The sequence below is a fragment of the Orcinus orca genome, chromosome X (genome assembly GCF_937001465.1).
Source record: "Orcinus orca chromosome X, mOrcOrc1.1, whole genome shotgun sequence".
In the NCBI taxonomy this organism is placed as follows: Eukaryota; Metazoa; Chordata; class Mammalia; order Artiodactyla; family Delphinidae; genus Orcinus; species Orcinus orca.
This window is the reverse complement of record NC_064580.1, coordinates 7,656,293-7,669,277: the sequence shown is the minus strand read 5'-3', so window position 1 is coordinate 7,669,277 and position 12,985 is coordinate 7,656,293. Positions and strand designations below refer to the sequence as shown.

The 12,985-nt window shown below is 46.5% G+C and overlaps 1 protein-coding gene across 3 annotated transcripts in view; it reads right to left on the bottom strand.

The window, feature by feature from the left end:
• CLCN4 (chloride voltage-gated channel 4) overlaps positions 1-11,364 on the bottom strand; it is an 82,468-nt gene extending 71,104 nt beyond the window's left edge. For 2 of the 3 annotated variants that reach the window (XM_049704917.1, XM_049704918.1), the window contains exon 1: positions 6,391-7,803. Coding sequence is in view for 1 of the 3 variants with exons in the window: in XM_049704918.1 (XP_049560875.1) it covers positions 6,391-6,435 (45 nt within the window). In the remaining 2 variants the exon portion in view is untranslated. The other variant, XM_033420208.2, reaches the window with a different exon arrangement.
• Positions 11,365-12,985: the final 1,621 nt, after the last annotated feature.

Genomic DNA, 12,985 nt, shown 5'->3' with positions numbered 1-12,985 from the left:
CTCTGCCCCCTCGATGTTCACGTGGCTCCCCCTCAGTCCCTGGTCACATGTGAGCCGTCAGACGGGCCTCCGTGACCGCCCTGTCTAACCAGGGTTCTGAATCCACCACTGCCCACCCTCCGCCTCCCGCTATATTTCATGCGACGGCACAACCTATCAGTTATCTTCTCTTTCCTCGACTTGAATGTCACTTCCACCGAGGCACGAACCTTGGCCATTTGGTTCCATGGTAAACCTCAGTACCTAGACTGGTAGGTCTCAACCGGGGGCAATTTTGCCCACCAGGGAACACTTGGCAATGTCTGGAGTTCTGCTGTCACAAGTGGGGAACGGGGCAGTGGTTGCAACCCACATCGAGTGGGTGGAGGCCAGGGACGCTGCTAAACATCCTACAGGATAGCCCTCACCACAGAGAATCATCCAGCCCGAGAGCCCACAGTGTCCAGGGTGAGAAACCCTGGCCTAGACACACAGCAGGGACCCAACAGATACTGGTTGAACAAAGAAGTAAATGAGGGAGTGAATGAATGAATAAATGAATGAATATCGAGGCTCACGTCTCATGGAAACGCCTTTGTAGTCCTCAGGATATCGGTGGTCTTTTCTCAGGGTACTAACATTTCACTTAATTTTTCATCCAACGAATATTTAATGAGCACTTACTCTGCCACGTGCTATGTGCTGGGTTTACAGTGGTGAACAAAGCACACACAGTTCCTTCCCTCACAGAGCCTACAGTGCAAAAAAGAACATTCTGTACAAGGCATCTGGGGACCTGGGTGGTTCCCCAACTGTCGCCACTGGTCACGTGACCTTGGGCAAGTCACCTGACTTCTCGGGACATCTCTTGGTCATATGTAAAGTATAAGGGTTGCTTTGATTTTTGAAGCTAGCTAGCTTCCAACATCTAAATTCTATGCATTTAGTTAATCCCAGAGGTCTTTTCCTGTTTGGCATTTTTACATTGGCATAATACCACAAGCATTGATTCCAAAAGCTTGAGGAATCCACACACCCATCAAGAGGGGACTGGTTAAGTAAACTTGCACACCGTCCACACTCTGGAACATGCTGTGAGCGAGCTGATGTACAACAGCTTCCAAACACCAGGACTGAGAGAAACGAGGTCTATCAAGTATATTGCTCTCCCAAGTACTTTCACAAGAAAATGGAATGAATGAATGAATCAGTGCTACATGATACAACACAGCTGAATCTCACAATCACGCTCAGTGCAGAAGCCAGACATAAGCGTGTACAGATCACAGGACTCCAGGTATATGAAGTTCAAGAACAGGCGAAAGTAAACTGTGCTGACAGACATCAGCATGGTGGTACCCTCCAGCCAGAGGATTTGACTAAAGGAGGGCAAGATGAGGCCCTGTGGGAGTACCAAGAATGTTCTCTTCAGTTGGTCAAAACCAACTGAATTAAGATCCATGCATTTCATTCCATGTAAATTACATCCTAGTGAAGAAAAAAGAAAAAGGAAAGTGCTACGTACATTCTACAGACGGATGTATTTGCATAGACATTTTCTGAAACAGTATATAAGACAGTTATCAGTGGTTGCCTTTGGAAGTGGGATGGGGGACCGGGAATGGGAAAGAGATGTTGTTTTCTTTCCATAACCTTTATCCTGCGTGAAATCCTCCCAGAAAGCATCTATTACTATTTCGATGGAAAACAAGTCATTCAAAAACTATTTATCACTCTCTAGAAAGGAAACCACCCCTGCCCTTAGAAAGAACAACTTATCTCTGGCCAGCCCCTGACAATACAGTCAAGCAAAGGTTTGATGATAAGGCCACCACACGTCAGAATTTGCAGAGGGCTCATACACCCACCCTCCTCACCACTAACTAATCCCCCTGGGTCTGGTTTGGGAGGGTGCAGGGCTGGAGGGCCGTTGGGCAAGCTGGGAACCTCCGGGCCAGCAGGTCTCACCTGGGGCCTCAGGTTCGTGCGGTCAAGGGCACCTGGAGCTCAGGTTAAGAATGCTCCCCTTGGGGCTTCCCTGGTGGCGCAGTGGTTGAGTCCGCCTGCCGATGCAGGGGACACGGGTTCGTGCCCCGGTCCGGGAGGATCCCACGTGCCGCGGAGCGGCTGGGCCCGTGAGCCGCTGAGCCTGCGCGTCCGAAGCCTGTGCTCCGCAACGGGAGAGGCCACAACAGTGAGAGGCCCGCGTACCGCAAAAAAACAAAAAACAAAAAGAATGCTCCCCTTGGGCTTCACCCTCAGATCTCAATCAGAATCCCTCACATGTCCAAGAGTCTATATTTCTTTTCTACCTTCTTTTGAATTTTCTATTGTGCACATTTTCAAATACACAGCACATTATGGAGAAGAGTCCAATTAATAACACCAGATTCAACCAGTGTTCCTATTTGACTGTATTTGCCTCTTCTCGCTCTCTCTCCATTCAATTGAACCGTTTAAAAGTAAATTATTGTGGTTCTCAAAGTGTAGTCTGGGAACACCATGAGGTCCCCAAGGCCTTTTAAGGGGGTCCATGCTGCCAAAAACATTCTTATAATAATTGTACATTTTTATTTGCCTTTTTCCATTCTCATTCGAGGGTACAGTGGAATTTTCCAGAGGCTACATGACACGTGATACTGCAACAGACTGAATGCAGAAGCAGGTTTGAGAATTCATCTGTCTTCTATTCAGCCATACATTAAAAAGATCTCCAAAAATGTTAAAAAAAAAAAACCTTTAAAAGTAACTTATTGCTCTCATTGACACTTCACCCCTAACTACTTCAGCATGCATCACTGAAAAATAAGAGTCCTGTACATATACACGTGTTAGTTATCTAGTGCTGTGTAACAAATTACCCTGAAACATGGCAGCAGGAAACAACCATGTCTCATCTCACTGTTTCTGTGTCAGGAATGAGGAGTGGCTGAGCTGGGTGCCTACCACACCACAAGCTTATGGCATCTAATCAAATTGACAACAGTCTCCTCGCATGATCTAGGAGGCAGGCACATAAAAATAACCCAGGTGTCCCCAAAGCCTATTACTGATGTTTGTTCAAGCCAGGATCCAATCAAGGGCACAAGTTACAGCTGGTTATTGTCATGGACTGAATGTATCCCCCAGAATTCATATATTGAAATCCCAATCCCCAATGTGATGGTATTAGGAGGTGGGGCCTTTGGCAGGTGATTAAGTAATGAAGATGGAGCACTCAGGATGCAACTAGTGCCCTTATAAGAAGAGGCCAGAGAGCTCTCTTCCCACCATGCGAGGACACAAGAAGGCAGCCATTTGCAATGCAGAAGAGAGCCCTCACCAGAACCCAGCTATGCGGGCACCCTGAGCTCAGACTTCCAGCCTCCAGAACTGTGAGAAATAAATGTCTGTCATTGATGAGCCACCCGGTGTGTGGTATTCTGTCACAGCAGCAGGGCTGCCTAGGATAGTGATTCCATCGCTTAAGTCTCATTTGATGGAGGATCCGCCTCCATTTTCTTTTTTTTCTTTTTTAACTTATTTATTTTATTTATTTATTTTTGGCTGCATTAGGCCTTCCTTGCTGTGCAGGGCCTTTCTCTAGTTGCGGCGAGCGGGGGCTACTCTTCCTTGCGGTGTGCAGGCTTCTCACTCCAGTGGCTTCTCCTGTTGCGGAGCACGGGCTCTAGGCGTGCGGGCTTCAGTAGTTGTGGCACATGGGCTCAGTAGTTGTGGCTCATGGGCTCTAGAGCGCAGGCTCAGTAGTTGTGGCGCACGGGCTTAGTTGCTCCGCGGCACGTGGGATCTTCCAGGACCAGGGCTCAAACCCGTGTCCCCTGCATTGGCAGGCGGATTCTTAACCACTGCGCCACCAGGGAAGCCCTCCTCCTTTTTCATTTTCTTTCACATCATTGACTGGGTGCAGAGACAGCGCCCAATGACCCACATAGCATGCCAAGCCATTCTGGGGACAAGCTACCTGGCCGGCTGTGGGCGCCACCTGTAAAGAAAATGGCTGGAAGTGGACAAAGGAGGCTGCCTGTGCCCCGGCCTCTGCACACTGGCTCCTTCTCGCTAAAGAACCAACCCTCCCACAGGCGAGCAATTTTTATGGGGCCAGGAAGAGGCAGAGAGAGTGAGCTGAGGGCAAGGGTACTGGGGGAGGGGCACACCACAGTCCCAGGCCCGTGGGAGGGACAAGGATAATTGTTTGATTATAAGCTCCCTCCCCCAAACCCACTACACATAGCCCATGCCTCGCAATGCCACTGCCAAGACTGCTTCCTGTCTCCTGGGAGTTTCCAGCTTGCTGACCCTCTTACATCTATCTGATCCCCCCAAGAGCCAAAGAAGCAGGACCAGCAAGTACAGTAGCCCCATTTACATTTTCGGCAACGGTTCCAAGAGGTGAAGTGGTGCAGCAAAAGCCGCTCTCTGAAGTGTCAGAGCCAGACCTTTAGCGGCCAGTCCTACACTGGAGCGTAAAGCGCGTGACTGTGACGGCCACAACGGGCACCAGCACCCGCGTTACCTCACTCCCTCCCCTCGACACCTCCACACAGGTCCTATTCCCACTTTTGCAGATAAGGATGGGGACCCTGGTCTGTCCCAGTTCCCGACACGCTGGTGTACTGCTTGTGCTCTTCCCTCTTTCCCTGACACTCTGGCAAGCTAGCTTCCCAGCTACGACTGGCACACAAAACAGGCCTCCCCTTTTTGACTGAAGCTACTTCTGGAACCCCAGAGCATAAAAAAGTCTCTGCATTGACAACATCATGAAAGGGAATCGGATCTCTGACCAAGGGCTCAGCATGAAACAAATCATAGGAAAATGAATTCTAGAATACCAGAGCCAGAACATCTAAGATCGTCCAAATCAGTGGTTCTCAACCAGGGGCAATGGAGCCCCACGAGGGAACAAGTGGCAGGGTCTGGAGACATTTTTCATTGTCACAACTTGGGGGGCGGGGGCCACTGGCATCTAGTGGGTGGAGGCCAGTGATGCAGCTAAACAAACATCCTCCAGAGCACAGGACGGTGCCCACAACAAACAGATTTATCCAGCCCCAAACGTCAGTAGTGCCAAGGCTGAGAAACCCTGATATAAATTCCTTGGTCACTCTGGGGACAAGAAAACTGACTCCCAAAGACACAAAGTGACTTGTCCCAGGTTCCACAGTCCCAAAGCCAGAAGTGGAATCAGGTCTCTACTACATCTGTCTCTCATCTGCTCTGTCTAGGGTTGGGCTGGGGGACAAGGGAAGGTAGGGGCCTGAGGACCTTGACTCTAATAGCCAACCTGAACCAAATGAAGAAAACTGCAGTAAATTAATTACTGAATTACTGCAGCAACACATCAGGGTGTCCAAACGCTGAAAGAAATGCCTTATTTAATTATCAACTAAAATACCATTGCCTTACAGGTCCTCCCACAGTTGCTGGATGGGTCAAATGATCCATGGTGTGAGTTCCAATACAATTCAGTGATACCACGGCTTCCAGAGGGGTCACGTTTTACAGGAAAGAACGCCACATTCTCCTCCTAAGGGTACCCACACATGTCCTGGCCTCGGGTCGTATGCGAACCAGAGAAAGGAATGTAAACACAGGCCTGAACTCTCAAAAGAGTCCATTAAAATCCCACCTCCTGTCCTGCTAAAATTGAAGTCAGCTGATCCCTCCTCCATCTGCCACTGCGTCATCAAGCCCCTTCTTTCAGCAAGCAAATTACTTAGCAATGGAATTAAAAAGAACACTGGAAATTCATGGATTTTGGTGTTCATTTCCAGCTCCACCCCCTTCTAAAGACCTTTTTGTTCTTAACAGATGTAGCTGGTTTGCACTCTCCTACACGCACATTGGAAGCTTTATTTTATTTTATTGGATACTGTTATTTTTTAATCTATTTAAAACACCCGGAGAAAGCAAACACATTTCTGACATATCCCCTTTAAATGCCGGAACCTTGCAAAATAATGCCAAACAATTTAGACCGCACATCTAGCTCTTCAAATGCTAACCAAGAAGTTTCCATTCCATTTCAAGCAAAGCAGCTTGGCTTTGAAAGAAATCAGGCTGACCACTGAGGACAAACCCCTGTAAGGAGAATCAGTAAATGTGTCATTATTTAAGAAGCACAATGACCGTCGGTAGACAGTTATCTTTGACGAGCAGCCCCTGTCTCTCCTTACAATGCCTGTACTGTGATCATTCCTGATTTTTTTCCCCTCCTGTGAAAGAGGCCCGGGTCTTTCAGTCTGGCCCGTGCCCACTTTCCCAGGGTGCGCCTGCCAAGACCCAAGTCACGCGTGAGCCTGCAGCAACCGCCCTCCGCGCCCCCCTGCTGCCTGGTGCCTGCAGCAGCCGCAGCAGCCAGAAACCCCACTTTCGCCGACGGTCTGCAGGGGCTCCTCCTGCAGAGTCCCTTACCTGCAGTGCCGCATGGCGCAGGCCGGTCGCCCACCTGCACCGCATCCTAGAGCATCCTTTCTTCGGCTCAACGGCTGCGAGCGCGCTGACGTCACCGGGAGGCGGGCCCACGCCGCCACGTGACGCCCTCGGGGCGAGGAGGGGAGGGGGGCGGGGGAAGACCCTGGAAGTCCCTGTAGGCGAGGAGCGAGTGGCCGGGAAGCCTCGCTCTGGCCTCCTTTCAGGGCGGTGTGTTTGGTGTGGGCAGCTGGCCTAGCCTTCCACCAACTGTGGGAAACAAACGGCACACAGAAGGGGAGACCCAAATGACTCCAGGCTCCACGCAGGTAATAGGATTTCAATAAGGGGATTAGTAATGAAAGGAAATAATTTAGTCTTTTATTTTTAAGAAGTCTTTATCAAATGCAATGGAGAACTAAATAAATAAATCTATTTTGTGCAAATCAAAATGACAGTTAAAATACAGAATGCATATACATATTTTGCATAGAGGGTCCATGTTTCAAACCGTATATCAAATACATTAATTTGAAGCATATTCACTGTGGAATGTAATACTAATTGCACTGATGAATAATGCTTGTAATTACTCTCAATACCTGCATTCCAATATCAACGTGTTTTTGCCGAAGAAAACAACAGTGACACCACGTAGTTATACTTCTTACTTGAACATTTGACTGTTTAAAGTAAAGCGCTAGTGCATGAGCACGGTTGTACTTGTGTCTTTTCCTAAATCTTCTGGCAAAGAATTTGATCTCTCAGACATGAAAGTTAATTCGCAATAACTCATTATTATACGTTTTCTAATTTTTATCACATTCTGCGAAAGTGAGTCATCTATTAAAGAAAATATGTACAATGTCAATATTTCTCATTCACAACTGAAACAGCCTTGCCTAGACGGACTTAGAAAATTCCAACTGTGATCATTTCATAAATTTGAAATGGCATATTTCAGACTTAAACTGTGAAGATATCAAGTTTCTTGCCAAACCACATAAACGTTTTTGAAATGTGAAAGAGCAAAAGCAGGAACTGTTTTTATTTGTATTCCAGTTTCATATAGATTAGTTTCCTTTCGTTTGAGTTCAAATTGCAATTTTAACATTCCCTTCGCTGGCGCCCCTGAAAGAGATGTGAAATGGGTTGTTTCACAAGCAGGCCAGGGTTACTTGCTATTTATTGCGGCAGCTTTCATGTGCTTCTATATTTAACCCCGGGCCCTTTTACCACCATCCCCTCCTGATTAACCACATTTCTGTTCAGAAGGTCAGTCTCTAATTTGGGGCTAAATAATGGCCCTTGTCTCGCACAGCGATCGATTATTTTCAACTCGATTTGAAAAATCAACAAAGTGGCCGTACAGTATTCCAGGTCCTTCCTCTCATTTGTTTTTCTGAGTGATAAGCAACTTACCTTTTGCTTTCAGATTCCTGAGACATAAAATTTAAATGCTACCGAAATCCCCTGCTCCAGTGGGTTGAGGGTCCGCTAGAGAAAGAAACTGACAAGCTCATTTTCCTGCCGGAGGCAAAAGCCGATTTCAGCCTTCGGCGCGCGGGGCGGGCCCCCACTACCCCGAGCCAAGAGCCAGGCTGCGAGCGTCACGTGCTCCGTCCAGCCACTCAGCCCTGCCCGGCAGGCTGGGTCACCTCGGCTCTGGAGGCCGGCCCTTCCAAACCTCATACAGTCGGTTCCTCCGGGTGCACAGAGAACCCCCGCGTCCCCGACACGGGACGCGCTGCCCGCTGGGGTTGGGCTGCCGGGACTACGGTGGTGGGAGTTCCAAGAATCGACGGGAGCTGGGACGCGGGGCGGTCTATAAAATGCCCTCCGAGGTCCGAAGTGACTTGCTCTGTGTTCCGGCTCGGCGGAAATGACTCAAGCAGAGGCACCTTCCTCGTCGTGGGGCGATTTTTTTGCCAGTAGGTTTCACCTTTTCTTCTCCAGGTGATTGTTCAAGTGTGAAGAACATTATAGCAAACAGGCAATTAAGGAAAAGCCTATAAAACTGGGGCGCACAGTTTTCAACAGAATGAGATCACTTCCGACATCCTCCACCTCCGCCCATGAAACTGTCCTTTTGGCAAGGACTTAAAAAAAAAGAAAAGATTACCCCCCCATAAGAATGTAAATTGAACAGTCTTCCTGGTGGGCTGTTTAGCAATTCCTACCAAAAACCTTGCAAATATGCACGGGTTGAAACATAGTGGCCCCGACAGCTATTGCTGTCATTTGCTCCAGGAACTAGCCTCATTAGGAAAAAAGGAAAGGAACGGAAAGAATCGTGAAAGGAAGAATTGCTGCAGTATTATTTATGACCTCAAAGCACCAGCAGCAAGTTAAGTGGCCAGAAACAGAGGATTGGTTAAGTTTATAAGACATCGGTACAACACAAGAATTAAAACAGATATGGTAACAGATACTTTTCGACATGGAAGGACATTCACGGTGTCTTATATGAGAAAAAGCAAGCTGCAAAGCATTATGTGCTGAATGATCCGACGAATGTATGTAGGTGTTGAAGGGAAGCAGAAGATGCCACCCCCAAAATAGGCCACTTGGCATACTGATTATTCTGAATTAAAGGTACTTAAGAAACAGCCTGTGCAAATAAAAGACACTCTGACCTTCCTTGGTCCCCCCAAAGGCATGTGAAGGTACCCTGCCCCCCACCAGGTGGATAAAAGGCATCCTTATTAGGGAGAAAGGGAATTCACCACCTGGAAGGCGGTATAAACAAACCTTGTTACTTGCACTAATTTGCTAGCCCAAGCCCAAACCCCTTTGTTTCTCCAATTTTTCACAAACTTATGGTTTCCTTGTCTAGAAGGTATAAAAGCTGCCTGCTTTGGTGACTTCTTGGAGTCTCAGAATTCTATGGGCTCCCCTACCGTAGGAAATTAAATTTGTTTCTCTCCTGTTCGTCCATTTTATGTCAATTTAATTATTAGACCAGTCAAAAAACCTAGAAGGGAAGAAGGGAAGAGTTTCTCCTACAGTTTAATATATTTATATCTTCGCAAGCATATACCTTTGAACAGAGAAAACAACTGGGAAGCAAATTTACTAAAGTATCGACCTTAGTATTTCACTCAATAGTGAGATTAAGGGTATTTCTCATTTTCTTCTTTTTAGCTTAGCTGCATTTTCTAATTTTTCTACGATTAACATGCATTGCTTCTGTAACAAGAAACAGCTATTGCTTTTTTTTTTTTAAAGCACTGTAGGAGACATGATCATGGATTATGTACATTTTGCTACTTTTTAACGCAGATTTCATTCCTTGAAGATTCTCAAATCTTAACCGCAAAGCCCGGAGAGAACAATTCCTAATCATCCTAGGTTATTCTGCTCATAAAAATCTTTAGGAAGGAAGATGGCAGCTCAGAACTGATGTTACCGTTTCATCGTCCGTAGGTCCAGCCTTAATTTCTCTTCCATTTAAATTCACTTCTTATTCTGCTATGTGCGAAGACTGAAAGATAGCCGTTAAGATCCTTCCTGAAAAGATTCTTCAAACACTTATGTAATAACCTTTGAGCTTTAATTTCTCCATACTGGCGCCTTCTGTTTTCTTCACAGACTTCTACTTGTTAATCCCTTTGAATCTTTTACATTTTTTTCCTCTTATCTGCTGCTGGTACATGGGACACTGTCTGGGGACAGTTTTGGCTGCCACACCTCGGGGCGGGGGGCCCCTGGCATCTGGTGGGTGGAGGCCCAGGGTGCTGCTCACCAACCTACAGTGCCCAGGACAGCCTTGCAACAGAGAAGGTTCCAGCCCAGAATATCACTAGTGCCGAAGCAGAGACACCCTGCTTATAAAGTATAATTTCATTCACTCAAATCTTCCATTTCCCAGGCTTTTTTTTTTCCTTTTTTTTTGGCCGAGTCCCACAGCATGAGGGATCTTAATCCCCCGGCCGACCAGGGATCAAACCGAGGCCCCCTGCAGTGGAAGCGCGGAGTCTTAACCACTGGACCTCCAGGGCAGGCCCTTCCCAGTCATTTTAAAGAGTTCACCATTGTATAACATGCTGGAAGCTCTGCTTCATTATAATCCCTTAAATGTGGTACTGCTGGCACGTGGGAAGTATGATTGCCTGTATCTTCATAGACTATTTCAGAACTGATGCACAGGAAGCTGCAAAGGGTGGTTATCTCTGGGGAGCGGAACCCAGTGACTGGGACACAGAGAGGGAAGGGAAGTTTTCGTAGACATGGAAGCACACTACATGGTAAAAAACAAAACAAAATTAAAAAAAACAACTGTCTCTGGGATACAGTGTTACACCAGAACCAACAATGTCTTCAAATGTTCTCAGACGCCATCTTGAAGTATTACATAACAACCACATTACAGTATTATTGTCTGCGCTATTTGTCAAGCTTCTGCAAGCCTCGATTTTCCCTTCTAGAAAGTGGGGAGCAGTAGAGGTAGTAAAAGGATCCACCACCTGGGGGCGTTTTGAGGCTTAAGTGAGGGCTCTGGAAAGAGTAAGCAGTGCTTTGCAGAGCCTTACTGCAGCCTGAGACGCAAGGAAAAATGTGTACCTCTATATATACTTATCAAAATACCTAGCATATTTTGAGCCGAGTGGAAAAAGTTATAAAGACTCACAATCTAACACACACACACCTATATATAAAGCCCCATGTGGCCCAGTTCATTTGCACACCATTGTCAACTCACATAAACCCACCCACAGGGACAAGCAGGGCATGTAACCCCTGGCCAGTTGGACATAATTATTCCCCTTACACAGTAATACAGGGTAAAATTGCACTGCTTCAATATGGTAGCCACTAGCCACAAGCTGCTATTCAAGTTTAAATTAATTTAAATTAATAAAATTTAAAATTCAGGGACTTCCCTGATGGTCCAAGGGGTAAGACTCCACACTCCCAATGCGGGGAGCCCAGGTTAAATCCCTGGTCGAGGAGCTGGGTCCCACATGCACGCCGCAACTAAGACCTGGCACAGCCTAAATAAATATTTTTTTTAATTAAAAATTTTTAAAATAAACTTCAGTTCCTTAGTCACACTAGCCACATGTCAAGTGCCTGATCGCCACATGTGGCTAGTGGCTACTATATTTTAGTGCAGATATAAAACAATTCCATCATTGCAGATAGTTCTATTGGGCAGTGCTGCGAAGCATTTCTTTTAAACTAATTCCATTGCAATAAAACAATTTGTGTTTATTACCCAGGGGATTCTGTCTGTAACTGCAGAGTAGGAAAAGCAATCTGGCCAGAGTGTCTGTTGGTGGGAAGGACGGAAAACCATAGATTCTAAAAGGCTGCGTGCCTCTCGCCACAGGTCCCAGACACGATGTTTCCAAACCAAAAGACGTGCAGCCTCTGCCTTTGGATGCAACCAAGGGCCTGCAAATCTTGCTCCAAAATGAGGTGGCAGTGTCTGATCACTTGTTTCAAAGCAAAAATTGAGATGCGTGACAAGAAAATATTGTGTCTACTTAACAGAGACAGACAATAAATCTAAAAACAATGACTAACCCAGCAGTAATGAGTACTCCTGGCACCAAGAAACCAAGTCTCCCTGGAGAAATGACCATTTCCAGGTCACAAACATCTGGTCAAGCAGGGTAGTGTTACCGAACCAAACTTGGTCCCCTCGCCCATGGAGCAGCAAAACCAATGTACTGACACCGGCTTGTGGTGAAGGAAAGCGCAGCGTTTGTTTCAAGGCCAAGGAAGAACTGGTGGCTTAGCTCAGAAGATCCGAGCTCCCCAGTGGCTTTCAGGGAAGGGTTTTTAAAGACAGTGTGAGGGAGAGGGTGACAGGGTGTGTGATCAGCTAGCTCGTGCACGATTCTCTCATTGGTTGATGGTGAGGTAACAGGGTGATTTAAAAAATCAGGAATCTCGATCATCAACCTTCTGGTTCCAACTGGTCTGGGGTCTATGTGACCAGCACGCAGTTAACTTCTTCCACCTGGTGGAGGTTTTAGTGCCTGCAGACAACTGAAGGGTACGGCCCAGGGTATTATCTATAGCCCCTGAGGAAGAACCAAAGGCCCTTGACCTTGTTTTATGGCTAAACTGTTATTAGTCTTACTTGAATATTTTCTTTTGTTTCTGGTTTTTTTTTCTTCTCTTATTAAATTTTTCTTTTTGGAACTCAGGGAAGGTCTAGGATGCTAAAGCTTTTTTACATACAAGAGGTGGGCAGGGGACACGGGGCCTGGGCAAGCGTCTGTCCCCGGGAAGGCTCTGTAGGGTCCCGCTCCGTTTCAGTAGCAAGGGAGCCATCTCAGACTCCTGGGGACATATAAAAAAGGACCCAGCAGTCAACCAGTAGAGGTTGCCCCAGCTACAGAGGAGGGAATGTGAGCGTTAATAAGGATAACAACTCCAGTGGATTAAAGCACACCAAACATATTTAAATTTGTGTTAATAATAACAATACAAAAAAAAAAATTTCCAAAAACCAAAAAAAAATTGGTCACCACTGTAACAGTGCTGGGGAAACAATTATTTTCAAAACTGGTCAATAAAGAAAAAAATCAAGCATTTATCTTGCTTTTCCCATACAAACTGTACCACTGGATAACCAAATAGACTA